This window comes from Stigmatopora argus, chromosome 6 (assembly GCF_051989625.1).
Source record: "Stigmatopora argus isolate UIUO_Sarg chromosome 6, RoL_Sarg_1.0, whole genome shotgun sequence".
Classification (NCBI taxonomy): Eukaryota; Metazoa; Chordata; class Actinopteri; order Syngnathiformes; family Syngnathidae; genus Stigmatopora; species Stigmatopora argus.
The window spans coordinates 6734896-6761602 of record NC_135392.1 but is presented as its reverse complement, the minus strand read 5'-3'; the positions used below and the strand labels follow the sequence as shown (position 1 = coordinate 6761602).

The 26707-nt window shown below is 39.7% G+C and overlaps 3 protein-coding genes across 11 annotated transcripts in view; all 3 read right to left on the bottom strand.

Moving 5' to 3' along the window:
• The window catches only part of dip2bb (disco-interacting protein 2 homolog Bb), a 29899-nt gene extending 21012 nt beyond the window's left edge, over positions 1-8887 (bottom strand). For 4 of the 6 annotated variants that reach the window (XM_077602428.1, XM_077602432.1, XM_077602430.1 and 1 more), the window contains exon 1: positions 8608-8886. In XM_077602428.1, the coding sequence (XP_077458554.1) occupies positions 8608-8692 (85 nt within the window). In that variant the 5' untranslated portion in view covers positions 8693-8886. Of the gene's footprint in view, positions 1-8607 lie in introns of all 6 variants that reach the window. The other 2 variants (XM_077602429.1, XM_077602431.1) reach the window with 1 other exon arrangement.
• A 599-nt stretch (positions 8888-9486) lies between these two features.
• atf7b (activating transcription factor 7b) lies at positions 9487-17720 on the bottom strand. 3 transcript variants are annotated; one of them, XM_077603477.1, is made up of 12 exons: positions 17613-17720; positions 15872-15933; positions 15635-15731; positions 15387-15532; positions 15118-15264; positions 14379-14536; positions 13904-14000; positions 13668-13787; positions 13419-13571; positions 12486-12674; positions 12098-12203; positions 9487-11956 (listed from the first exon to the last, which is right to left on the bottom strand). In XM_077603477.1, the coding sequence occupies exons 2-12, from the start codon at positions 15917-15919 to the stop codon at positions 11721-11723; spliced, it is 1497 nt and encodes a 498-aa protein (XP_077459603.1). In that variant the 5' UTR covers positions 15920-15933; positions 17613-17720; the 3' UTR covers positions 9487-11720. The 3 variants fall into 3 exon arrangements, with proteins under 3 accessions (XP_077459603.1, XP_077459604.1, XP_077459605.1); XM_077603478.1 differs by having other exon boundaries at positions 15405-15532; XM_077603479.1 differs by having other exon boundaries at positions 11805-11983.
• Positions 17721-17896: 176 nt separating this feature from the next.
• larp4ab (La ribonucleoprotein 4Ab) lies at positions 17897-26672 on the bottom strand. 2 transcript variants are annotated; one of them, XM_077603547.1, is made up of 15 exons: positions 26296-26672; positions 25005-25143; positions 24673-24907; positions 24453-24589; positions 24113-24216; positions 23823-23933; positions 23540-23593; positions 22885-23097; positions 22397-22491; positions 21909-22136; positions 21739-21793; positions 21478-21645; positions 21269-21399; positions 21026-21188; positions 17897-20724 (listed from the first exon to the last, which is right to left on the bottom strand). In XM_077603547.1, exons 1-15 carry the CDS (start codon positions 26296-26298, stop codon positions 20341-20343), a joined length of 2220 nt encoding a protein of 739 aa, XP_077459673.1. In that variant the 5' UTR covers positions 26299-26672; the 3' UTR covers positions 17897-20340. The 2 variants fall into 2 exon arrangements, with proteins under 2 accessions (XP_077459673.1, XP_077459674.1); XM_077603548.1 differs by having other exon boundaries at positions 21478-21642.
• Positions 26673-26707: the final 35 nt, after the last annotated feature.

The window sequence follows — 26707 nt, the reverse complement described above, 5'->3', positions numbered from 1 at the left end:
ACCTTGTTAAACGATGTAATGAAAGAATCAGTTTGTATCTACTTGGGAGGCAAAGCGCTTCTCCACTGGGGTGATGAGGCCCCATCTTGTTAACCCGAATTCCCACAATGAGTGAGTTGCATCCACTCTAAAGTCCACCATCAAATGCTTCCAAGCCATAGCGTGCATTCATCCCAGCCGCAATAGCGAGGGCTACTCCGTTTAATTTTTAACAACCAAAAAGAGAGGCATGAAAGCAGCGCTGTTTCCCAACATTCACTCGTGCTCAGCTGAGAGGATTTGAATTGCAGAGACTCTCTCACCCTGCAGGCACTCTATCTGAATTGTAATTAGTAACTGCCAACCACTATCCCCCCCTTCAATTGCTTTTCCTTCATCACACGCTTTCTTGCTTACTCTACAACATGATTAAATCATATTGGACACCTGCACAATAAAAAAAAGATCTGAACAGATGCCTGAATATTACAGCTGTTATTTCACGGAAAACTGAGCCTCGCTTTAAACGATGAGATGCTCTGAGGCAGCGTGCAATACAAATAAAAACATAGTCATGTCCTGAAACTGCGTGTCGCATTTTGACAGTGGTTTAAAAAAAAATACAGTCGGGAAAAAAATGGAAGGGACCAGAAGATGGCACAGTTCTCCCTATATTTGATCTCATCTTTACAAACAAGCGCCTACTCAATGCTGTCAGTGACCTTTTCTCACCAGTAGACCATGCATTTCACACACTGAAAAGATTGCCCACTCACCACATGCACACACACACAGACTGTATGCATTATAAAATTAAAAAGCCAATTGCCATGGGCCAGAGGACCAAAAAACATCAAACTCAAATTCTCCTGGGGTCCCTTTTTTTCTCTTTAGTTAATACTTTAGTTTGACAGAGAAACCGGGGTTAAAGAATAATATTTGAAAGCCAATCCCAATTTTTCCACAGTGATCAAATTTTCATAGTTCGTTTTTATCATAGCTGCAGTTACTCGCCTAAAAGTTGGAAACCCTTGTAGTAATATTATGTTTTTTTTCTGTTGCTCTTTCTTGCAATAAAAGAACTGTAAATTCATGTGCTCAAAATGCCAGTCAAATAACAAAACTTGACGTGAAATTATCCAGAAATTGGGTGGATCATTTTTAGCACGTATGTCAGTTTAGCATTATTGGAATATTGCAGCCATAATCATGAGCTTGTCAACTTTTTATGTAAATGTTGATACCATTGGGTAAAAACAATGTTTTTATAATATCAGTGTGTGCCTAACTTTGTAAATAAAACACAAACCTTGTCCTTGTTGGTTCACTGCTTTAGTGTTTCAAACTTAAGACAGTAAAAGCGAGAGATGCTGCAATGTTAATGTGAGAAATACATTTTTTCCCTCATTGTCAGCAACAGTAAGTCCTGTTGAATTATGTTAAGTGGATGAAGAATGAATCCACATCAATGTTTTTGGTAATTAAAAAGGGCATAACATATGTAGTTAAAAAAAAAAATCTAAATATCTTGAATGGAAAAGGATATATTTATTGACCAACCACTGAAGTCAACTGAGTCAGAAATGAGTGTGTCTTACTAATGCACATAACACTCATAACACACTAAGACCCCAATTAAAATCTGCAAGCAAGTTTTTAAGTTAGATCATGCTACTAACGCTGGCACAACATGCAGAGTCACACATTACACATGCATTCACATAAAAGGCCGCAGGGGAACAGGAAAGGAGTTAACGGAAAATTCAATGTGACTGCACTTCAACTCAGACAAGAGGTGTGGTTGACACACCTGACACACCACACTTCGCACGCTGTATGTAGCAACGCTCATACTTGGGAATTTCACACCAGCCATGGCAGTTATAGAAAAGAAACGAAAAATGTGTACGCAAGTTAGCATTTGAAACCATTCATTCATATATATATAATATTATATTATATATATAATATATAAAAGTGTGTGTGTATATATATATATTATATATATATATGTATATATATATTATATATATATGTATATATACATGTATGTATATATATATTATATATATGTGTATGTATATATATATATATATCCTACTTTGCATAAATTCACTTAATAGACGGATTAACAGCAAAAATTGAAAGAATACCATATAATTTTTTAAATAATTATGAATCCAACGGAGAATGAATGAATGAATGAATGAATGAATATTATGTATATTATGAAGCATTAACGGGCAATTTTGCCACCTTTAAAATTATTGATTTTTTTTCAGGGTTGAGAAATTATACAGAGTACCTATAATCTGACAATTTACCTTCTTTCTGGTTCATTCATTCCTTTTCCGTACCACTTGCAGCACTTTATTCTACAAGGATGTTTTTTATGTGCCTGCCCCCAATAGTAGAAACACAGTGTACTGATTAATATTGTGCTTACGGAATAAGAAATAAAAAGATAATTTTTTGTCTATCCCATGCAACTATTATGTTAGGTTACCTCGACCAAACGTTACAATGGCTCTCTGCAACTTGCGGTGAGAATATCATGTCATCATATCTAGAAGATAGATCAGAATAGACCAAGTGTAACTATGAGTTAACTATGGGCTAAATCCAAACTGGGCTAAAATTGTATTAATGTGTTAACATATGCACTCAGGATTATGGGATAGAGAGTTAAAATAGGATCCGCAGCATCCAAATGTCGGCTGCAAAAAAACATTATCTCCAATAAGTGTTATTAGCTTGCAGTCTTCAATTCCTGTGCATCTGACATGTGCTCGCTCTATTTCAGACAGGGCTTATGAGAAATTCACAACATAAACTATGTAAGAGAGAGGCTGGGGGCTGGGCATGGGTTCCACAATGACTAACAGAATGTGATGCTGACAAGTAGGCCTGCATTACCCCACAACGATTCCTGCACACACAATCTGCACAGAATAAGCTCTATCTAGTTAAAACAAAAGTACCATATTCCTTGACCAATACAACCATACACTTTTAGGGTGATCATTTCTTTCATTGTCACGTTTGTATAGAGCACTCCTTGTAGTCACTATGAGAAGGTCTGATCCTGTAGTTGCGAATAAGGCCCCTGCATTTCAGAGTGAAGTTAAAAAAAAGAAATTTCATTGGCCCAGCTGACGGAGTGTATTTGTATGAAAAAAAATCATCTAAATTATTCAGTTTTTCTTGCTCACAGAGCCTCCATGCATTCTCTATAGCACTTGTCGGTACTATGTTTGTGTGTAGGTGTCTGCATTTAAGTAAGGCGAAAATAGAGGGTTTAGATATTAGATAACACTCTGGATTCATGTCCAAAACCCAGTGTGTGCCGCTGGGACACATGGAGAGCACCAGAGGACTGCCTGGTAGCCTTGTAAAGAGATCATAGTACCAGTTCGTATGCAGCTCCTAATGAGCTTTTAAATGGATGGGATAAATCAGCTTCACTTCTGCCTGTGTCCACTACATTCTGCACACATTCACTGATATATAATGTCTGGACACATATACACAGATAGATATACTACAATGTCTGGACACACCAACACAAGTTTATTTAGTCAAAGGTCTACTGAAAAGAGCCAATGGGAATTCCCAGTCAGTTCAAAGCATGTCTAGAAATGACTTTGAGCACTACTTCTGTAATGGCTAACACACTTGGTTTATACAATTATTTGGCTCTGATGAGTCTGCCATAGAGTGTGAAAAGGAAATGGTAACAGCTTCAGTTTCAATCTATTTCTCCATGGAGGAATCTACATTTGTAAAGAACTCTATACTATATTCATTCATTTTCCATACCCCTTATCCTCACAAGGGTGGCGGGGGGTGAAGGAGCCTATCACAGCCAATTATGGCTACCAGTCACAGCTCACAGTCATACCTAAAACCAATTTAGAGTGTTCAACCAGCATGCATGTTTTTGTGATGTGGGAGGAAACCAGAGTACCCGGGAGAACATGCAAACTCCACACAGGAAGGTCTGGACATGGGATCAAACCCTCGATCTCAGAACTGTCAAGCCGACGCGCTAAACACTCGTCCAACGGGCCGCCTCGCACTCTATCTAGAAAATCTATAAAGAACTGAAATAGAATACAGCAGTTCCATTCAGGAGGGAACTTCGATTGAGCCAGTTAGGCAACATTTTAATATCTATTATGTTAGAGCTGCCAGGTAATTCATGTTGTCAGTATTTGATGCTGTTACTTATTCTGAGCAGAAAAAAATGATAACAGAAAAAGTGAAGTTTTGCATATACTCTAGGTCAAGGGTGTCAGACTCGGGTTGGTTCGCAGGCCGCATTAACATCAACTCGGTTTCATGTGGGCCGGACCATTTTGGATATAATATTTAGATTTTCTTTTATAAATGGATTAAGAGAACTGGATTAAAATTCCTGAATATTCAGTTTTTTATAGATCTAAAACAATGATTATTTTAGCTTTTTTAAAATATATTTTTAGATTTTACAAAATAATTTTTGAACTAAAAACACAGAAAAAATGGATTAAAAATTTACAATTATTGATTTAAAAGGGGGAAAATCAGGAAATTTAATATACATCTATACTCTTCATTTTAATTTGATCCTAAAACAGAAAGTCGGCACTCATGATTTACTTTCTCGGGCCGCAAAAATGATGCGGCGGGCCAGATTTGGCCCCCGGGCCGCCACTTTGACACCTGTGCTCTAGGTGCATTGTAGTATATAGCTTTTCATCCAGCTTCTGTGCTATCATTCATCAATGTTACGTGTCGAGCCAAGCCGACCTGTCAGTTTGTTTTGTTATTGTTTGACGTGGGCATTTGAATATGATGCTCCGAGGTGTTTCACTTTGTTTGGTTAGGGTAAGTAGAAAAAAGTGGTCATTATGGAGCATCAAAATGCAGAACAGGAGGTCCCATGAAAAGCACTTAAAGAATAAGAAAATTGCAATCCTCATTGGATTTGTTTACTGAAGAATATACATATGCACAATAATAAATATAATTTTAAAAAATAAAGGAGAAGAGCTAAATAATGGTAAAAACAGAGGAACCGCTAGACCCTAGGCCGTGGTGGTGTCATGGTGGTAGCTGGGAGAGATCTGTCACATCCGGGGCCCAGTGTGGCTCACAGGCTTGTTGCCCCCTGATGCTCTGTGACCTAGATTGAGAGACACAGCAGCCAGGACTGTAATCTCTGGCTTCTCTTCCCCCCTTTCAGTATGTAACAGGCAGCTAACACGAAAGAATAGCCTTTCTGCCAACGCTTTAAATTTTAGGATGCTAATATGTAAAATTTGTATTGCAGCAACTGAATATATTGGATTAACAGACTGCTTTTATCTTCTTGGAAGAAAAAGTACACCTTTGGGGTAATGTGGAGATAAGGGTTCCTCCTTGAGTGAAATTCTGTTTTGTTGTACACCAAGCAGAGTGATGCATCGGAAAATAGATTGAGTAGATTACGAAATAAATAAGACTATAAATATATGAGCATGAACCAAAAACGGCCTAAGCTTAACAGTTTTGCCCATGATTAAGTGGCACCTAGATTTATGTTTGAATTGCTCAGCGATCACTTTTGCAACTCTGAAATCATTTTTTTCTACGTAATTCACAAAAAAAGTAAACAATAGAATCTGAGCCAACCTTAACCATCAACTAGAAATTATTACTGTATTTCTAATATGGAAAATAGTCTTCTGTTACAGGCATCCTTCATGCCTAACTTATTGTCTGCCATTAATAGTGATAGACATCCAATCCATAGTGGGAGGGGCTGACAACGAGTGATTGCTGCCAGATCTCCGAGTCAAAATGGATTGATTGACATCTAGTTCCGTCAGTGGCAGCCAGTGAGTAATAGGGGACCCAAAATGTCAACACTTTATGTAATAGTCCAGCCCATCCATGTCCCTTGTGTACATATTGGATTCCATTGATCTAAGCCCCCCAAAACTAACTCGAATAGAATAATTGAAAAATTATTCACATTGGCAAATATCATATTGTTGTCCAAAGAATCGATATTATATAATTTGTCATGAGGTTGGTGATTTACACCCCTATTTTTTCATATTACTCTATGTGACACCTTGACACAGTTTGTGACAGAAATTTCCTATGAGAACAAAAAACATCTTAAAACACAAAGAATTTTTGAGTTCAAACCAAGGTCAAGAAATTAAACTCTAAAAGAATAAAGCTCATAAATCAAGGCAACACTAATTAGTGACCCTTAGTGCATTTAAGTGATTAAAACCTGGATATTTGAAATTGTGGAGGGGAAAAAAGCTATCTCTGCCTTGTTATTAGCATTTTCTAAATAATGACTGTGTACTACCTCTTAATTAAAGACAATATGCAATATTTTAATTGGCATATTTTTAAATGAGAATTTTTTTTGGAATAGTTAACTGATCAATCACGCATCAAAAATGATTAATCGCAATTGTACATTTCTGTAGTGCTCTCAGTCTTAATATCCAAACAATCAAGTGCATAAATGCCATGAGGGCAACACACGACCACGTTGAGCAGCTCTAACAGTTGTGGCTCTCAGCTTGAAATTCCAGTCCGACTCAAATCACAAAGTCTTTGATCCCCTCAATGGCTTTCTTTGTGTCCTTACATTCAAACATGGCGGGTTCTGTTTCCCTCATACACGCACATGCTAATACACAGGCACAAAAACAGCTATTTCTGTGCTGCATATTTTCCTCTACTTTACTGAAGGAATCCCGGATGATAAAACAATGGGAAGATTGTTATCGAAAAAGAATATCCATGAGAGTATTTAAACCTTTTGGTGTGCCAGATGCAGCTTGACCCGAACAAAGAAGAGCACACTAGTGATCCAGGCGGTCAAAGCATTTGACGGTTGGAGAATATGTGGCAGTAGGGTGAGGGCATCTGGACAGCGCACAACAGACTTTGGTATAAAGTTGCAAGCAGCCCCACTCGGGGTGTCCCCTTACAACTTTCACTGCACCCTGAAAAGAATGAAATGGGCTCCTGTTCTGAATGTTTGAATATCTCTGCAGATCTAACCTGAGCACAAAATAAAATGAACAAAAAGGACATTTCAGTTCATCTTTCTCATCTCATTTTCTGAACCGCCATGTATGTCTTTGGAATGTGGGAGGAAACTGGAGTACCTGGAGAAAACCCACACAGGCCCGGGGAGAACATGCAAACTGCACAAAGCTGGACCGACCTGGATTTGAACCCAGGTCCCCCACTGTGAGGCTGACGCGCTAACCACTCAACCGCCGGGCCGCCAGTTCATCTTTCTGATCCAAAAAATAATAATAAAAAAATAAAACAGGCAGCAGGGGGCAGAGAAATTGAATATAAGAAACCATGATTGAAAAATTGAACACCGACATGAATTATAATTCACTATTGTGTTTTTCCCCCCAAATAAATACTTATTTGGCTGTATCATTTTGTGCAATTTGACAAATCTGCATGAGTGAGAGCTCACTGGTTACTTCCTTACAAATATATTGTATGAGCATTTTTCAATGAATCAAATAAAACAATAAATTACATTACACCGTACTTTTCATACACAAAAAGTTTGAGACAAAGTGCATTACATCATAAAAATAGAATCAACACACATGCCCAATGGGTGCACATATACACACAAGTCTTGCACTCGTATTTTAATTCACATCTACAATAAATGTAAAGATTGTTTTTGTGGCCAATGGCCTTAGTTGAGAGTTGTGTGGCAGGGTGTGGCGTGTTTCATGATTTACTAGTCAAAGTTAGGGAAATTAACGTTGTGTCTTATGTAGTTAATTAAATTGGAAAGGAATGAAGCAGTTTGACATTTGACACATCATGTTAACAGTGTGAGGTTAAAAGTATGTGAAAGCGTGGCTGCAAGACCAGTGACATTACAAGTTGAAACATGCTTTCTTTTATTTGGCTGCAATAGAAAATGCTACACACAAATGCAAGACTATTCTCTAGTTTTCAGCCATTTGTAACCTGATCACATGATCGGATCTGGGACATCTCTAGCAGTTATACTTAACATTGAATTTAAGTGAACTAGAAGCACAATCCTTCTTGCGGGCCCCTGTGTTGGGTTCTCTAGGAGACATGACATTACTCATCCACCCTCGGGCACCTGAGAGGAGCACAGCACCAATCAAGCTGCTGCACTATGATTCACTGACTTGCATAACATTCTCAAGCACCATATTCCATTGGCTTTTCTTGCATGTAATAACACAACATGCCTGATGTATGTGCAGCACACTCAAGGCAAAGATAAACTGTAAGGTGCCCACATAGAAAAACAATTCAAGATGCTAACCAGTATAGATAGATATAATATTTCATCTATAAAAACAGACATCCACCAAGTTGACTCACTTGACCCATTTTGTATGTTGTTTGTTAACCAGGAACCTAAGAGAAACAACATGCCAACCAGAACACTGGGCAAGTGCCAACCTGTTTTAATCATTAAGGATTTTGCAAAATATAACGCTTTGGGGAGGGGGGACTGAGAAAAGAGGTCAATGAGTGCAAGAGTAGGATTTGGAACCTAAAAGCTACACTACACCTGCCGGACAAGCTCCTCGCAAAGCCGTTGTTTCTTACCTTCGGACAGCTCCAGGTCCAACTCCGCCAGCTGGTCCCTGACCTCTTTTGGCAGAGGCGACAACTCAAAGCAGCGTTCGGCCATGGCGAGAAGCTCGAGCAGCCTGCGGGGTGTTTGTGGTATTTCGGCCGCCGTTGGATACAGTCCCGCATGAAGGTGGCGGAGAGGACTCAAGAGGCTGCTACGGCTGTGGTGGCTCTGGTTACTCCATCCCCGAGGTTGTCGAACACCGCCATGACTACTGAAGCTGGGCAACAACTCGACGTCAGGCGGTCACGTGACCCAGGTCAACAGAGATGCGGGCCGTGGGTTCCCCCTGCCGGTGAAGGTGTCGCAGAGCAGAACGTGGAATGCTCGGAATGTGACTGCAGCTTGCTGACGTCATGGTCGGCAGGTGGCTTGAGTGTTTAGGAAGGATTTGGATAAATATGTTTGCGAGAAGAAGAAAAAAACAAAATATACTTCAATCTTTGATCTAAATGTAATAATTACACATTTAGAATCTGAAGTTAGTGTTATTTGGGGTTATTTTGGAAAATGTCATTCCACAAAATGAGAATTTCCAACTCAACACCATATTTTCAAATATTTCTTTGTGATTAAACTTAAGCATACAAATAAATAAGGGTATTTGTAAATTGGAATATCTCATCGAGTTTTAACGAGCCCTATTTGATTTTCTGGGTGAAATTTGAAGACCCTAATGTGTATTTTTCCCACAGGTTGTAAAGCGTGCTTCATTACTTTTTCTTTTTCTATGTATAAAATTCTCAAGTGCTCTATGTGTTCTGCCAAAATATTTTTAATTGCACTTTATAGATCGTGTGCTTGAACAACCCCTGTAAAGTGCTGAGCAAAAACGTCATAAAGAATCAGACTTTTTCAGTTAAGTTATTTTATTTGCCCAAGACAATGATTTTCAACTGTACATGAGTATTTCTCCCATCTTGAGGCCTGAGTATTTAAGAAACTCCCTCTGAACAAATATTTTCTGCAGACATTTCTGTGTGTGGTTCAACCTCAGTTAAATACATGTAAGACTGCTTTAAAAAAAAAAACACAAACACACACAAACAAAAGGGAAGGAATATACAAACACGTTGACTTAAAAAAAACAACTAAAAAGAACGACAGATGTTTGAAAGGCGACAGTGAAAACGACAGGACAGTCTTGGAAGTACAATGTGGTATAAAATAATCTCTAATTAAAAACAGAACATTTCAAGAGAAGCACCTTGCACATCCACTTTTGTCTACTTCACAATACAAAACTGCTTTTCAAATATTATAAAGCACTCAGGGAATCTGTAATGCTTCACAGGCGTGCATAACCACCAACCTCATTCATTCCAGAATTCACATATTCACATTTCCTCTGGTCAACTGCATTAGACCACATCCCTCTCGGTGGCTGGGCTAAATGCAAAAACATTGAGACTTAATAGAAAAATATATTGCACTACTCGTTCCTCAACTGAATACCTGGGGTAGTGGATTAAAGTTTTCATTTCCCCCCTCATTACCAAAGGGTATCTAAAGCTAAACCTTAACATTTAAAATAGGACTCCCTAACATGATAAAACTGCTAAAATCCATTTCAATGCATCAAAGCTGTGACAGACAAAATGGTACATCTCAAATGTAATCAATCCATGCAGTCACAGCTTTTGATCTCGCATGTCTATGTGTGGCCGGTCACAAACCAAAACAATAATTGAAGAAAAGTGGGGCTAACTGTTTGTCATGCAACAAATAAATCAAAATGATAAACTGCCGGGCAAAATGTTTTCAAACTGGAAGTCAATGTCAGAAGCTATGTTGATATTGAATGGTAGTTTAAAAGACAGCACTGTGTTCCAGAGGAGGGCAAATGATTTACCTGGATTAAGAAGTGCCAAACATAAGGGTGCAAAAACTAATGATAAACCATAATGTTCAATAAAAAAAAGGAAAACGATGATTAAGAACTGAACCCATTGGTAAGCACTCATCAGGTGCCACTGATGGCACTAGATGTCCAATCATTTTAAAGTGATTAATTAAAATGCATAAATGTATATATTCTTAATCAATATTCATAAGGATATTAAAAAAAAACATTCTGAATAATAAAAATAAATATGATAATTGATACTTGGTGTTCCTCTTTCTGGACATCACATTTTGGATGGTGTAGGCCACACATGTATACCAAATGTTAGCATTGTGGCCTGCATGAGCCAAAATGTCATGTGCACATGGGGTTATGTTTTTTTTAATAACCAAGAAGAGTCATTTGCCCTATATAAGGGTTAGGTCAATTCAAACATTTAAAAACCAATCATAAAACCTCTGGTTATCTGCTTATTTCAAGCGGTGAAATGATGACAAAAAATCAATTAACGTTAAGGGAATTGGTGGTATTTCGACTAAATATTGCTGCGATAGGCAGATATTGATAACAATCTTCGCTGACCAAAGTGAGGGAAACATAGAGCATGAAGAAAAGGGGATGAAATTTAGTTTAGGACATTGTGTGAGCATATCAAATGCCACGGCAAGGTATTTGAAGCTATGGGCAATCCAGCTAAATGTACAAATGACAATTTAGGGCCTGGGCAGTGTCTGTATTTAAGGGTCCGGAAGAAAAATAAACAATACAAAAAAAGCAGAGCGCAACACGAGCCTGCAACCAGCCAAATATGTCACCGAAAGGTCACTGGACCACAGTGCATCAGTGAACCATTGTTTCAGCACAAGCCCATTCAGGTGAGTGAATAATATCCCACAGTTAATCAGTCGGATGCATCAAAGCCTAGTTTGTGGATCACACACAGACAGGCACTGATTTTTGCGTGGGACTGAAGTGATAAATGACTGATGTAGATTTTTAATTCAAAGATAGGATGTGACCTCAAACTCTGCAGTGTTTTCCCTATTTACATACATGGAGAGAGGAAGGGTAAGAGGTGGCCTGATGCCATGTCTTTGTGTGATTATCGTTTGGCCATGTGGGAAGGACAGGTGCAGGGTGGGATTTGGGCCTGAGGGAGACTCACTCAGTTCAACATGTCACACCGGTGCAGCCTCCGAAATGCCATTCGAGTTTACACTGGCTTCCTGCGTCAGCACATCATCTCGATGTTGACTGGGACTGCGTCACCATGACGACCCCCCCCGGCTGGCCCGATCCCATGCCGGCCAAGACGGACATGGCCACCGCCTCTGCGGCGCGGACGCTCATTCCGTTGATGGTGGGTCCCGGGCTGGAGGGTGGGGCCGAGGGGGACGGCCCGTGCTGGATGACCGCTGCGGGGGATCCGATTGGTTCGGCTGAGATCTCTCGGGGGGCTTCCTCTCCTCCTGCGCCTGAAGATAGACAAAGAGAAATTCACCCTTAGAGAGGTGAGAGGGTATGATGTATTAGATGAAGGAGATGATAGATGGAACCGATGCAAGATGTGCACAACACTGGATGACGGAAGGTTTGTGCTCAAGGGCTACGCTTACCTAAGAAAGCACCTTTCTTTTGCAGAACAGTGACTGGGCAGTCTTTGTGGGCAAGGAGGAGCTGCTTCAATTGAGCCACCTCATTCCTCAGGAGCGTTACTTCATTCTGCCAGAAACAAAAAACCCAAAGCCGGACGTATTTATTAAAGTGCCACACTAAGCCTGGACCCTTTATCGATTCAAAAATTATATCGAGAAATCCTTAGAGGTGGACATGGAATTAGAGTATAACCCAAAATGTTCAAAAATCAGTTTTTACATTAGTGCTGTGGGGCTAGAAGTTTTCTTTGTAATAATTAGCTTAAAATACACAACAATATGTGATGCAACATCATTCAGCATCTTAACAAAAAGTCAAGGTCGGACCCTCCTATGAGTGAACACTCACCGACAGAGAGACATTCATGCTTGCAAGATCGTCTGCCTTCTTCTCCAAAGAATTCACCCATATCTTCCGTTTCTGCCTGCAGCGCGAGGCAGCTGCTCGGTTCCTTTCTAGGAAACGCTGTCTTCTTTCATCGGGGTCCATCTCAGACGCTCGCCGCCGTCGGCCTCCAGTTGGCTGCGCAGGGGACACCTGGGGATAAGAATTTCTTCATAAGTACGGTATCGACTATACTGTAGGGCTTGCTGGGATGTCTTATTTTTAAGTGTCAATTTAGATTCAAATAAACTGGTTTGTACCATTCCCACCTCTTGTGGGATCTATCTTCTGGTTAATAAATTCAATGGGATGTGGCAGTGGTAAACTATGGAAGCCATAGTTAGGGCCAATTTCGTTAAAAAAAGAACAAAAGACACTTTAATTTAATAATGCGCAGGTTCTTAAATCTAATAGGACACTCATTTAAATACGATAGGGAAAAACATCTTCCTTGTTATTGTGGCCCATATTTTATTCATTTTAATGTTATTCATTTTTTAACAAGTTTTATTTTTTATTTTTTTTACTCAAATAAAGATCATAGAATTATTTAAAAATAAAAAATATATATGTATAAACGAGAACTATATTACACATCAAATTTTGGGTGATGCAGGCAAAACTTGTACTGTACCAAATGTGATCAGAGAAGGGAAAAAAAAAAACCTTGTTTAAAAATTTTGGGAGTACTCATTACATCGATCGCCAAGGTACATTTGGTATATCGCCAGAGAGTAATATTTGATCCAGTCTGTTGGTTTCATTCAGGCAATGTCTCATTAGTACTGCAATATCAAAAACATTGAATTAACTCATTTTCACTGTGCCTCAAAAATAAAAACGCTCTTCAGGAAATGGTAAGAAGACCATAGTTTAATGAAATGTTTAAAAAGCTACCTGTGGTTGGGCAGGTGATGGTGCATCTGAATTTTGAGTGGGTTGATGACTCTGTTCCTGTTTTTGTGGTACAGCTGGGAAGGAAGCCCCGCCGCCGCTGCCCCCAACGTCATGTGCTCCTGAACCTTGATTACTTAGGGCTGCCTTCAAGCGCTGTCGACACACAGGTGACGGGTCCAATGAGGTTCAAGATAATCAGGAGAATGGCTTCAAGAGGTCGAACGTGATGTAAGTGATGACTAATCTCACCATCTTGGCCTCAGAATGCAGATGATAACCTGATGGGGAGGATGAACCGCTGCTGGCCCCACCCACTGGGGGTCCTGGGATCCCAGGAATGTTGGGCACCGAGTTTCCGTGTCTCGCCAGCTTCACATAGCATTAAAACAAAAGAAGACCAAAGTGAAGTGGGAATTGAGTGAAGGCAGAGAACATGCAGATTGAATTTGCTGATATTTTGCATGCTAATGTTGATAAATGCTTACAGAAATGACTGATGTCATCTGCACAGGACTGGGCAACAGAGGGACTGCTTGCCCATTAGCGAGGTGCCTTAGGAGGGGATAAGAGCTTGTCGGTGAGCTGCCATAAAACATAAGACGTTGTGCGATGATTAATCAATGAATATGACTGCTGTCTTTCTGTATTATTTTACGGTCATTACATATTAGGCATTCTCTTAATATAAATCAAATTTAAAAAATAAGTATCAAAATTGTTGATAACAATCATGATTTTTTTTGGATGGCACGTCTATTTGGAAAAAAATGTAAAATACTTGTAAAGACAAACAGAATTCAAATTAATAGACAAAATCTGCAAAAAATGTTAGCTTATAACTTCGAACTCTGAGAAAAGTCTGTTTCCATCAATTTAATTGCCCATTACGTTTGTATACGACGTGTCATTTCATTTTCACAGTAGTTATCCAAAAAGTTGTGTTCTTGGAGCACAGTCTACCTGAGCTGTCGGTTGGAGGGTGGCGCCTGTGTGATGACAGATGTTGGAGATGGCAGCGTTGGGTGAAGAGGATCATTGCTCATGTGAAGAGGCAGAGAACCAGGACGTACAATGGTTGGAGTCGGGGCAGAACTTGCTACTGACTTTGAAAGAATCTCCTGGAAGCAGTAATATTTGGATTTTATTTAGGACAATCAGGGGAAAAACTACCTCTCCTAGCCAGCATAGTGTATAAAAAAAGGTCTGCCAAGTCATTGTCAAATGCCAGGTTTGTTTTCCATTACAAATGACACCAGGATAGATCCTTACAAATCTTTTAAACCATCTTCTAGGAAAATCTTGTAAGTAATGTGATTGTCTTCCTTTAGCTTATTAAATGTTGCCTTCGTTGTTTTGACAGCCTTACTGAACATTTTTCTTTTCATCATTTGATTAATTTGGAATGGACTTCCAATTTATGATGTCATTGCTGTTCCATATTTCACATTGAACAGGATTATTTCATTGTAAGTCCCATTACCAAGTAGATGGCTCAGTTTTTTTCCCGAGACTCGGCCCCCCTATTGAGGTAAGTAAGTCATGTCATACTATTGATGGTCAAGGTCTTGATATCATTCATCTTTTTTAATGTCACAAAAACCTGGTAATTCAACAGGACTGTGGAAACTAAGTCAGATTCTGAAAAACATTCAGGATTGTATAAAAGGAGGGTTTGAGCATTTTGAGTCCGGCCCCTCACCCTTGAGTCTTTGCTGATATCTGACATGCTAGAGGAAGAATCGGGACTATCAGGAGGGGAAGAATCCACTTCTAAAGGATCTTCATCTTCATCCTTTGCTGCGCATTTTTGTTGTGAAGTTACACATTGTGCTGGTAAGGATAGACCCTTCAAAGAGGAAAAAAATGAAAATTAGTTCACAGATGAGTTATTAAAAGAAATGTTAAAAGATTGCGACATCGTCATCTGAAAATTCAAGGAAACTAGCAGCTTTAGGTTTCAATGTGTACTTTCATTCTTGTCCTCACTGTAGTTTTTGTCCTGTGTTCCTCTTCCTGTACTTTGCAAAAGTCCTGTTCAAAGGAATTCGCCAGATCATTGAATAATCCAACTTCCTCACAATTCTTCAGGAAACGTGTGGGTGTAGGGGTCTGATCTATTGGTGTTTAAAACAATAAGAAAGAAAATAAGAACACAAAATAATTACATATGGTGTCAAGGTTCATATAGGATATATTACAGGCCCAAATGTTACTACCTGCTATTATAACGGAGTCGGTTCTAGCAGGACCAAATTTTAAGGTCATTTCATGTTTGTGTTTATGCACAGAAAGATGATCTTCATTGGTAAATCTCTGCAATAAAGCAAAAAAAAAGTTGGCAGTGAATCATCTGTGTACGTTGAGATTAGTGTACATGAAGTTCACCAGGATGACAAAATGAAATATATATGACGAGACAAAGCAGTAAAAGTGCATAGAAAAGACAACACTACCTGCCCACATCCTGGGGCAGTGCAGACAAATGGGCGGTCATCCCCCATCTCTTACAGAAGTTCTGAAAAATATTTCAAGACAATGTATTGTTGACACCAAAATAAAGTGCTGTTCAATGCACACAGCCAAGAATGAACATACGTGTTGCATAAAAAAGAATATGAGCACACGTTCATGACATCTATATTTGCTTCTCATAAGAAATGACATTATCACATGGTATCGCAGTGTCTATTTGAGGTAACTCAGTTGGATATTGCTGAAATGCTTGAGAGATGATCTTTTAGGAACGGGTGCATCCACCACTGACCGGCTGTCTCAAGTGGTCACTCAACGCGCCTCCTTTTTGATGGCAAGTTTTGCATAGCAAAGGACCCCCGTTGTTTTCAGCTCAGTTTCACTGTTTGTGTTGGTCACCTCATCAATACTGGGACTACTAGGACTGATGTGAGAGAACGTTGGTTCTCAACGTTTGTCTCTAGTAGGTTGCCATGCACTTGTATACTTTAACTCATGGGTGTCAGTGATGGCAAACATATCCAATTCATTTGAACCATTCACTGTCAGCTCTCTCGATTTATAAATGGATTGAACGTCTACTAGCGACAAACTAAAATGCACAGCAGAGGGTTGAAAAGAGACACATGATCACTAAAAATATTTAGAAACAGCCTCAGAAAAGTCACATGACATTTTGAAACTAGTAAAATTAAATATGATTTTTTGTTAATGATTTCTTCTTTTTAGAATAAGTCTTGCGCCATACCATGTATCAGGCCCCCCTGTCATCCTTTTCCCTACCTGTCCACTCATCAGAGTCAAGAATCGCCTGTAATAGTGTTTTGCACGATTTCAAATGGCCTTAAAGTACATACATTATAACACTTGGGTATAGTTATAGTTGAAACCCCCGTAGATGCACATTTGCTCTATATTTAGATCCATGCTTCAGCCAAATTCAAAGCAAATCTGTCAATTTGCGGACACATCTTTATGGACACAGCCCAATGGCCTTTTTGATTCTGCTCTCACACAGAATGATGGCTAGTATGTTCAGTCACAAACGACCCTAATGTCATCAACGCCACATGCTTTTTAATTGTGCAATATGTGTTACTATTGTAAAGGGCGTCTCGTGTATGTAGGCTCATGTGTATAAACATTTTATACACACATCTTGTAACTACGGATGCCGAGGCGTTAATCGGGGGGAGGACGAAAGAGACGTTCCAACCAAATAGGCTACAACAGGAAAACAGATTTTCTATCATGACCTGGTAAAAAAATAAAAAAATAAAAGTGGGTTGTTTTATCTCTCTAAATAGAAAGCTACGTCTGGGACGGGCCCATCACTAGCATACGGTTCTCGTTAGGCACAACAAACCCAGATTGATTCCATCAAGTGACAGCAACGTCGTTCTTAAGAACAAGAAAGGTAACATTGCAGATACTGACTACAAAACGCTGAGAATCAAATACGTAATGCAATGCATCTACACTTTCACTATTTAGTTTCGTCGGGCCGCTCTTGGGAAAACATAAGCTAAGAAATGCTAAACATTAGCTTCCGATCCTTAGCATCAGGCTGTGGCGGAACAGGGCAGTCAAGTTAAGCACTGGACCTCAGCACGCTTTTAAAATGAGATCGAATTGTGCCGCACATTACAACAACAACAAACACCTTTTTTTATTTATTTACTGTAATTCATACCACGCCAGAGGAACCAAGATAGAGCTCACCAGGCTGACCCGACGTTCGAGCAGCCTCGTCTCTCCCCTCCCTGCTGCGTCCGGACACCTACGCTGCGGTGCTGTCGTCTCTTCGTTGTTGACACTTGACATTCCCACCCAAATCTCGCGAGAGCTGCTGGCCCAGCCCACATTATTACGTAAGAGACTTGCCGCGAGGGCATGTCAACACCACCCATTGACGGCATTTGTGGTTAAACCTTCGGTACTTCCACAAATTTGACTTAAGAAAATCAATCACAGTGATGTAATACAGTTCAAACGGTAGCCAATCATTTAGATTGATGAAGTACTTGGTTTTAATTTTTCAAATATGGAGCTTCTGAAAAGGCAAACTATATATACAAGCATGTGTAATTTCCAATTATAAATACAAACGTTTAATTACTGGCAAGTGTTTGGAGAAGTAACAACCAAGCAACAGTTGAGATGGCGGGTACAAATCAAATGAACCAATAAGGCACTGGAGTTCGCTTGACATAATTCCCAATTCATAAAAACAAGATTATACTATAGAGATTGGTTTTGTCTATTGATTTAAATTACCTAGTACTTCTGAAAAGTTGTCAATATAGTAAATTGGAGCATTAAGTACAACAAAATATTTCTTTGCTAAACTATATCACTATTTACAGGTATTCAACACCTTAAACATTGAAATAACACAGTAGATGTCTAATACAGTAATGACAGAAAAATAAAAAACCTGCCCCCACCCCAAAAATAAACTGGATTAGCTAATACACAATCAACAAAACCAAACAAAACAGTGGTATACCATTGAAAACATTCATTCGACAGTCAAAGACAATTGTTATTTACATGTTAATTACATTTAAGTGTATTACATATGTGTTCCATGAATACTCGTTTCATTCATAATGCATGTTTCAGTCCATTATTGGGTCATGCCACATTCATAACATTCAACTCAATTTCAGGGTACATTAATTGTGGTCTTTGCTAAGCAAATGTCAAGTTTTGGATACACAACTCGTTGGCCATAATGCCCAAACGGTGTCATAGGAAATTTGTGTCAAGACCATTTATAAAGGACCACACCCAGTATGAAAGACAGTTGCTCAAAGTATTTAAGTATGCAATCACAAATTTCTTAGACGGATGGTAATGAAGAAGAAAGTTCAACTTACGCAGCCCTGTAAGATCAGTCATTGCTATTACAGCTGTACACACAACCACTGACAAGACTCAAACACAGGCGTAAAGATTATAGGTAGTCATACAATATTTGTTGTTCCCTCTACATATTCTTCCCTTTCCTTAAATTTTTTTTCCAAGCAAAACCCAGGTATAAAACGACTATTAAAGTTGGGAGTCACATGTTAGACAGTATTAATTGTCTACACCCTTGGTCAATGATGAAAAGTCTCAAAAATGTATAAATGCAAGTTAACCCATATGAAATAATGAGTATTATGGAAGTCAAGGGGAGGGACAGGCAATCTGGTATACTAGCATTCAATTACTGGTAGCCAAAAACAGTACTGGTATTGATAAAAAATAAATTAAAAAACTGCCCCCACTTGGGTGAACATTTCTGGGATATGCTAATTTTCAAGCATGTTTGAGGGATGTAGGCGGTAACCGGAGTACCTGGAGAAAACTCACAGGCACACATGATAACATACGTCCACACATGTAGGCGGGGCCTGGGATTGAAGCCTTGATTTCAAAACTGTGAGGCGGACGTGCCAACCCACCCAAAAAAGAAATGCTATAAAAAGCCATAGGAATTAACACACCATGTTCCTTACAGGTTTTCCACAGAATTGCTGACCCAAGTTTAAATGGAAAAATATGACTACTTGCTTACAGTATGTGCCAATCTCCAAAGAATAGCTCATCAGAAGATTCATTCATACATTTGACCTTAATCCGGAAATGTCATCTTCCAGTGTATTGCAACAACTTGGTGATTACAAAGTTGTCTTAGTCATACAAACTAAACCACTTATTAAAAACACACGATAGCTTGCAAATCACCAATTTTACAGATCACTTATCCACTTAAAAAAACATGATAGCTTGCAAATTACCAAGTTTAGAGATCACTTATAAGATAATTCCATTTGTATTGAAATTTGACATACAAAGCTGTCATTAAAACTACAAGCCATCCATCATTGCAAGATCCCTCAGTGGAAAGACAGCACTTGAGAGATGGGCAACAATGTTATAAATTCACCATCCACAACAGAACCTTGCCATAAGATTGACTGCAACTGTTTCTCTGAAAATGGGAACCAACATCCAATGAAAGAAACCTGCAAAAGGCTCAGACCCAAAACTATGACATGGCGACATGCCTTTAAAGTTACCATCTCATCAACAATTGTAACCTTCCAGGAGCAATAACAAAAAATTCCACAAAAGTCTGGCGGCTCAAACAAGCTACTCTCAATTTTACTATTTGAATTCACCATAGTTCAGCTGCAAAGCATTGGATCTGTATACCTTGCACAACACATGAATAGAGACCTATTCAAACACACAGTCATGCTAACGAATGTGATAACTCAAAAGCTGAGCAAAACTGATACATCGAGGAGAACTAAAACTTGACTCGCACAAGCTGTGAAAGACTTTTCTGTCCGGAGCGGCTTAAACCTAAAATTTTCCACTTCACAGTCATTTTTAAATATGTTTATACATTAAATATTTACATGTCTCAATTTGTCAAGTTTTCAAGATTGGTCAGTTATTTTGGTGACCTTGGGGGAATGTTCTGTTCCTTGCCACTCCTCCTAATTCCTCGTTGCGGGGAAAATGTTTTGCCTGCGTTATCCCCTGCATTTCTGGGATGCTCCCAAATCTTTAACCCTGCACCTCCACTTCGGGCGGCACGATTAAAGCCGTAATAAGTGTGCGAGGCTTTACGAGCAAGGCAGCTGTCCCCACGTTTGTCTGGTATATCTGTGGCATGGCAGTTACTGGCTCTTGGCTCCTCCCCTCGGTTAACCTTGAGCTCTTGAAGGGGCTGGACGGCCGAAGACGGAGGGGGAGCTGGGGATGGTGTTTGTGCTGATGCTCCATCCTTAGCCAGCCGCTGGCACACTTGAGCATAGCTCAGCTTTTTTGGCTCCTGATTAAAGAGGTAAAAAGTAAATTAATATTTTTTCCATAATCATAAATACATTGACTTAAAATATCCTCTAGCTAGGTTGTCCACAAATATCACTTCATCCAAATTCTTTCCATGAACAGTCATGTAAACCAGCGTCAACTTTTTGGTCCACATTTAAAGCTTGAAGTAAACAAAGACCTTTACTTCACTCTTGTTTTTTTGTTAACACAACTCTCCCGTTCAGATTTGTCTTAAGAACAAGATGTCAATTAGTGGAAGCTGAAATGACAACTACATAGGTGTATGGTGACGGTTTTACCTCTTCTGAGCTGCAAACCGGAGGAAATGCTTCTTCAGACATGGCGTGGCTACAAATGGGAGGAGCCTGCTCTGTTGGACTAAAAGCATTGACGGATGTTAACACTTTTTCGTTTGGAAAGTTAGTATTGGCCTCCTCCACCTCTGTGACCGGTGAAGAAATGCTAAAACACAAAGAAATCCATTTAAGTAGAAAGCAACTATTACATTTAATTTCAACACTGTTCCATGGGGAAAATGGTACCTTGTATCAGGCTGGGCGGGTTCCTGTGTCACATCTGCATTCGATGTCACATCCGGCCTAACAGGACTTGGAATTGGAGGCTCTGAGATGTTTGAAGGTTTATGTTCATTTACTTTGTTGCATGCAACAACCTTAGAGAAGAGAGTAGGTATTCAGTTGACATGTTTCCAGGTAGACGTTGTTTATCAGAGAGAGGGCTTATGACTCACTTTATTGGTCTCTTTTAGACCGCGTACAACATCAGACAAACGCATTTCAGGTGTCTTTTCTTCTTTCACGCTCACTACACATCCTGGCAAAGGAGGGAAATTGGAAGCTGCTAGGTCAAACTTTGGTGGAGGTGGCACATTGACTTCTGTCACAGGGATGGGCTTCTGCTGTACAGATTTATAGAAATTAATACATTTTGAATGAATACAAAATATAACTTGTGTTAAGAGTATTCATAAAAAAGTATGAGCATTTCTCACTGTGGTTTGGTCATCATCCCTTTTCTTTCTTATGCCCCTGTAGTTGTTGCCCCTTCTGAAAAACAAGCAACATTTAGAAATTAAGACGTGACATAACAAAGAGCTAATATTAAGTGTGCTATGCTATTTTCACATCTTAAAAGTGACTTGACAGAATTGGATTTACAAACCTAGCTCGTAGATCACAGTTCAGATCCCCACTTGCCATGTTGTCTTTCAAAGAACTGTTTTTAGGGCTTGGGGAAGAAAGGCTGGCCGAAGCAGTGGTAATCGGGTTTGACGGTGTCTGAAGAGGTTGGGAGGTCAAGGGCCTCAACAGTCCATCCATTAGAGAAGAGGGTGCCATTGGAGGGGATAGGAGTGTGTCGCCGGGCCGGAAGTATCCTTTCAAATGATTCCTGGGAACACAGGAAGACACGGGAGGTAAAATAACAAAGACCTCGGTAAAAAGGGTAGAGGTTGGGGCAAGTAGTCTCCATCAAAATGTAATGTGGGCAGGAAAAATATTTTCCATTCTCGCCAAGCTGGTAGACGGTAAATTTAGCAGATAGAAAATCACGTGTAAAAATCACTAGTTACAATCCCTTGCTTGTAGTCTAAAATGTCATCATAAACATCTTAAGTTTAACTAGAGCCCTTTTTAATAAATATGACCTACCGGTTCCTGCACACAGCTGGATTAGAGTTTGAATTTGCTTTGAAGTCCCCCACACTGTTGTAAGCGGTCATGAATCCATTGTTTGGGAATGGTGCCTGTATACCATTAGTAGAGTGGAAGAAAATTCAAATCAAAGTTTTAATTGTCAAATACTGTAAATGTTCAATAATGGTTTCAAAAGCGGGATCCTAAACATAATAGCAGCACCTGTTATAAGGCTGTTCTGAAGTTTTATTCAACATGTGCTATGAAGTAGTAGTGCATGATGTCATATTAATCACGTTTTACTACTTGGTCATCTAGGACTTGGTGGTTTATGAGAGGAGTATCAGCACTTTTGAGCATGAGTGTAAACATTGAATACATTGCATTTTAAAAGATGATAATCTATGAAGACCATTGGTCCAGAAGATTTGGAGCAATACATATTTTTGTGGCTTGAATAAAATATATATTAAAAAGTGAATAAATTTGATAAATGCCCTCACCAGAGGTGTTTCAAAGTAAGGCACTGTTGGAGCATTCCAGGGTTGGGCCAGAGCTGGATAGACAGGGTATTGCTGCGGAGCACTGTATACCTGCTGCATGTATAAAGGGGAACCATAAGCAACCGGCGGTTGGGTCGGCTGGTTGTACAAACTGGGGTCCACACTCTTGAAGCCCGGCTTACTAAAGAATGTGTTTATGGCCTTGATGCGGGCCTGGAACGACAAATCAGAATTGAATTTTAATGTAATGAAACTTGAGCATTTCGAGCGTTGACAACATTATGACTATCACTTTCGTCCCCTCAGATCTCATAATCTCACGGTCATGAGGCCATAAAACACTGCTCTGACTAGGAGAATGGGGGGAGGGAGGAGAAAAGTAATAATAGAAGAAGGATGCAAATGAAGTGGAGAACAGAAAAAGGTGAAAACTGAAAAAAGAGGGGGGAAAATGAAATACAGAAGAGCAAAGTTACTCCTCAGCCAGTGTCAATGCATATGGGTCCTTCCAAGCGCGATACTGATCATCACTGGGGGTCATGATAGTAGCATTTAGGGGGGGGGCACCCGTAATGGTATGCAATCAACTAAACTACCAATACACAATATTTTCAAAACACCTTTTCTTGTACTATAAGTAATGATATAACCTTACCATGATTGGCTTTCCCTGAAATACTTTCACTTCTTCCCGTAGATATCTGTAAGCCTGAGGGGAAAAATATCCTTTTTCAAAACAAGTAGTATTATAGTATGTCATGAATATTCAACTGTTTTTAGAGGCAGGCAAAAGGGACCAACTAAAACAGCTTGAAAAATGTCTATGATTATGTGCAGTGTCAATGATTTGCAAACCAGAGCAGAGGAGTTAAAGATTGTTAAAAAAAAAAGTGGTCACACTTAACAAAAAATGGTTAACATACAAACAAATGACATACCTTAAGGGCATCCATATCAGACTGAAATGTAATGTACCAGTTGCTGTTGTGTGCAAATTCAGCACTTAACACGGTCGGGCATTGTTCACTTTGAAAAAGAGCCTTCACCTCCTGTAACAATTGCAAAACATGTTATTCAGCACTGCTTGCTTTCTTACCAACAAGCAAGTATAATTAACATTCCCAAGTAACCTGATGATCTACATAGGTGGATAAGTTGAAAGAGCTTAATAACATGACAAGTGTGAAAGTAGACGAATATTTTATTTTCAGTATGGGATTGTATTTACCTCTACTGGTGTAGTCTCTGGCACCTCTCGCAGGATAATAATGGAGCGACTGTGATTAGGACGAACCTTCTCTCCAGCTTCATCAACTTGAACAAATGGCAATTCTGTCACCCGGACAAATGAAGACAAAACGTCATCTCAACAAACACTGATGAAATCAGTAATCTGTGTTTCAGTTTATTATTTGCAAACTGGGGGTTACAATGTTTACAAAGTGACCAATTTTTCCCTATACGAAAGGTCCTCTAATACAATCAAGAGAATGATGAACATTTGTAATGACACTGGACAAGGTAATAAACAAACCCCACTTCCTGAGGTTATAATTTGTATATGGTACCTCTCAGTACATCCACAATGAGATCCATGTCAGTGGTGAAGGCTTTGATGTCATCCATGCATGCTATGCTCCATATTGGCACAAACTGATCACTGTCCATCTCTGATATCAAGTACTGGTCATTTGACAGGTTCTCTCTGGAAAAACATATTTTTGGAATTCAATATGGTAGGGGACATACATGAATCTAGTCTATCTCCAAGCAGTTAACACAACAGACCTTGAAAAGCAGAACTCTAGTTTTTTCTTTAAAGACTCTCTTTGACTCTCAGACATGGGTGGTTCTGGTATGACCTCAACAGTTGCCTCACTTTGAGGGTTAGGGGCTAAAAACCCTACATCAAATTGGTCAACATCATTCTCAAAGCCTTCTGGGGGCACACAGGCATAATCAGCATTGACATGAATGTCTGAGTCGCATCCCTTTACCCCAGGAGCGAGAACATTGGGGTACTCTAAGTTAGAAAGAGAATATCAAAATGAATGCATTTTTTAATGTTCTTTGGCAGGGCTCTACATAGTAGTTGATGGCGCAAAGACAAAAGCTCATACCTTCAGTCATGTCAGAGTTGTGAGGGTAGGTCTGCAACCAAGAGGAATTGTCTGTCCCCTCAGAAATGTCATTCTGGAGGGCAGGAATCTCCTGCCACACTTTGGCATTGGGGTTTAAAACGGTTTCCTTGGTGGTAACCTGCATTATCAAACATGAGAGGGAAAATGATAGACTACTTACCACCAACAAAAAACAACAAAAACATGCACAAAAAGCCTGTAATTTTATACGGGGAGGCTACACAAGATGGTTCAAAGTAGGTTTGGCCAATTTTAATACAGAGGTAAATAGAAGAAAATGACCCAAGCAGCCCAGACATATTTTTGTAAACTACCAGCAAATAAATTTACCCAGAGATCAAATTATCTGGTTTAGTTTGCACGACAACTAGGCATTACACAGGCCTGAGCCTCATTGGTTTCCGCATATGCCGGTTCAACCCGCCCATCAATTGCGCCATTCAAAACGCAAACCAGTCGCGTGTACACGTCATCCAAATAAGCATTTGATTAAATGAAAACTGCAGACTATATCCCGATCGGCATTCGATGTCAGACGATGGAAGACATTGTGCAATCAGCCTTTGGGTTCTTTTGTTTCTCGAGAAAATTGAAGGCGTCGTGCACCGCTTTTGTGGAGCGTGCTGGAGCACATGGCATTGCAGTCAAGTTCTCCATTACGCCCCCAAAACGAATTTGCACGGGTCGTTTTATCATTCCTGGGCGTCCTTGTTGGACAGCAAACATCTTGAAGGCTCGAATAGTTGGCACGAAGTAATTCAGATCGTGTGTGTTTTCACATTGTAACCTCGCACAGCTAGCTAGCTTATCAGCTAGCTCGAGTTGTGTAAGGAGCTAACGTAGCGAGTCTCACGTGCAGGCCTTCTTACTCGTTATTACCTCTACATTCCAACTCCCAGTGAAGGAATAAAGAAAGTGACCGAAAAAGTGTTACCTTAAACAAACATGCTCAGAAACTAATCTGTCGACATTTTGGGCGTTAAGAAAGGTGAACTAAAGCCGCAGTGGCTAGCTAACTGGATTATGTTTACTAGTTGACCCTGACTTGTTCACCTTTAAAAGGGTTACCATTGGGCATGTGGCGGGGACGGAATCGCTTAACAAATCGTTACTCATAATTATAAGCAACCAGCATGCGTTAGGTTAAAAGTTTTTTTTATTTTTTTAAGAGAGTCGGGCAGTTGACGTGTGCTTGATCAAGGCGATGTACTTCAAAAGAGGAACAGGTTGTTGCACGTTAGCTAGCTTTCGACGTAGGCCAAAAACTTACCATGTCCGGATCGGAATTTCCAATCACGCTCGTTTCACTGCGTGCTTGTAAAAAACAATGTCCAGGTTTTTAAAGACTCCTAAATGGGGTTCTTTAAACATGGGCCACGTTACTCCTGAGTGCGGCTTTTCCCCCCACCGTCTCCTCGGTAACACGCCGTGTCCAAACACGAGGGACGCGATGCACTAGCGACGAGGACTTTTGGTACACAAACGGCTACCTTACTCGTTTCCAATTCGAATGAAAGACAATGCACATTTTACGATCGAATTCCCACTTGATCCGAAAGTATTTGAAGGACTTCTTGCAGCATCTGACAGCCGCGTCTTCTAGTCTCGGGTCATAACAAGCAACTATACACGCGCGAGATTTGGCTCCCACAGTGACATCTACGGCCGAAGAAAGGAACTGC

Excerpts from the sequence above, each read along its gene's own strand:
- atf7b (XM_077603477.1), bottom strand. The coding sequence starts at position 15,919 with ATGGGGGATGACCGCCCATTTGTCTGCACTGCCCCAGGATGTGGGCAG. Across the intron at positions 15,265-15,386 it reads CAGTGAGGACAAGAATGAAA|GGTCTATCCTTACCAGCACA; the intron begins GTACACATTGAA and ends TCCTCTTTGAAG. Across the intron at positions 14,001-14,378 it reads CCCTCCAACCGACAGCTCAG|CTCACCGACAAGCTCTTATC; the intron begins GTAGACTGTGCT and ends GTTTTATGGCAG.
- larp4ab (XM_077603547.1), bottom strand. Across the intron at positions 24,217-24,452 it reads CATTGTGGATGTACTGAGAG|AATTGCCATTTGTTCAAGTT; the intron begins GTACCATATACA and ends TCCGGGTGACAG. Across the intron at positions 23,098-23,539 it reads TTCAGGGAAAGCCAATCATG|GCCCGCATCAAGGCCATAAA; the intron begins GTAAGGTTATAT and ends TTGTCGTTCCAG.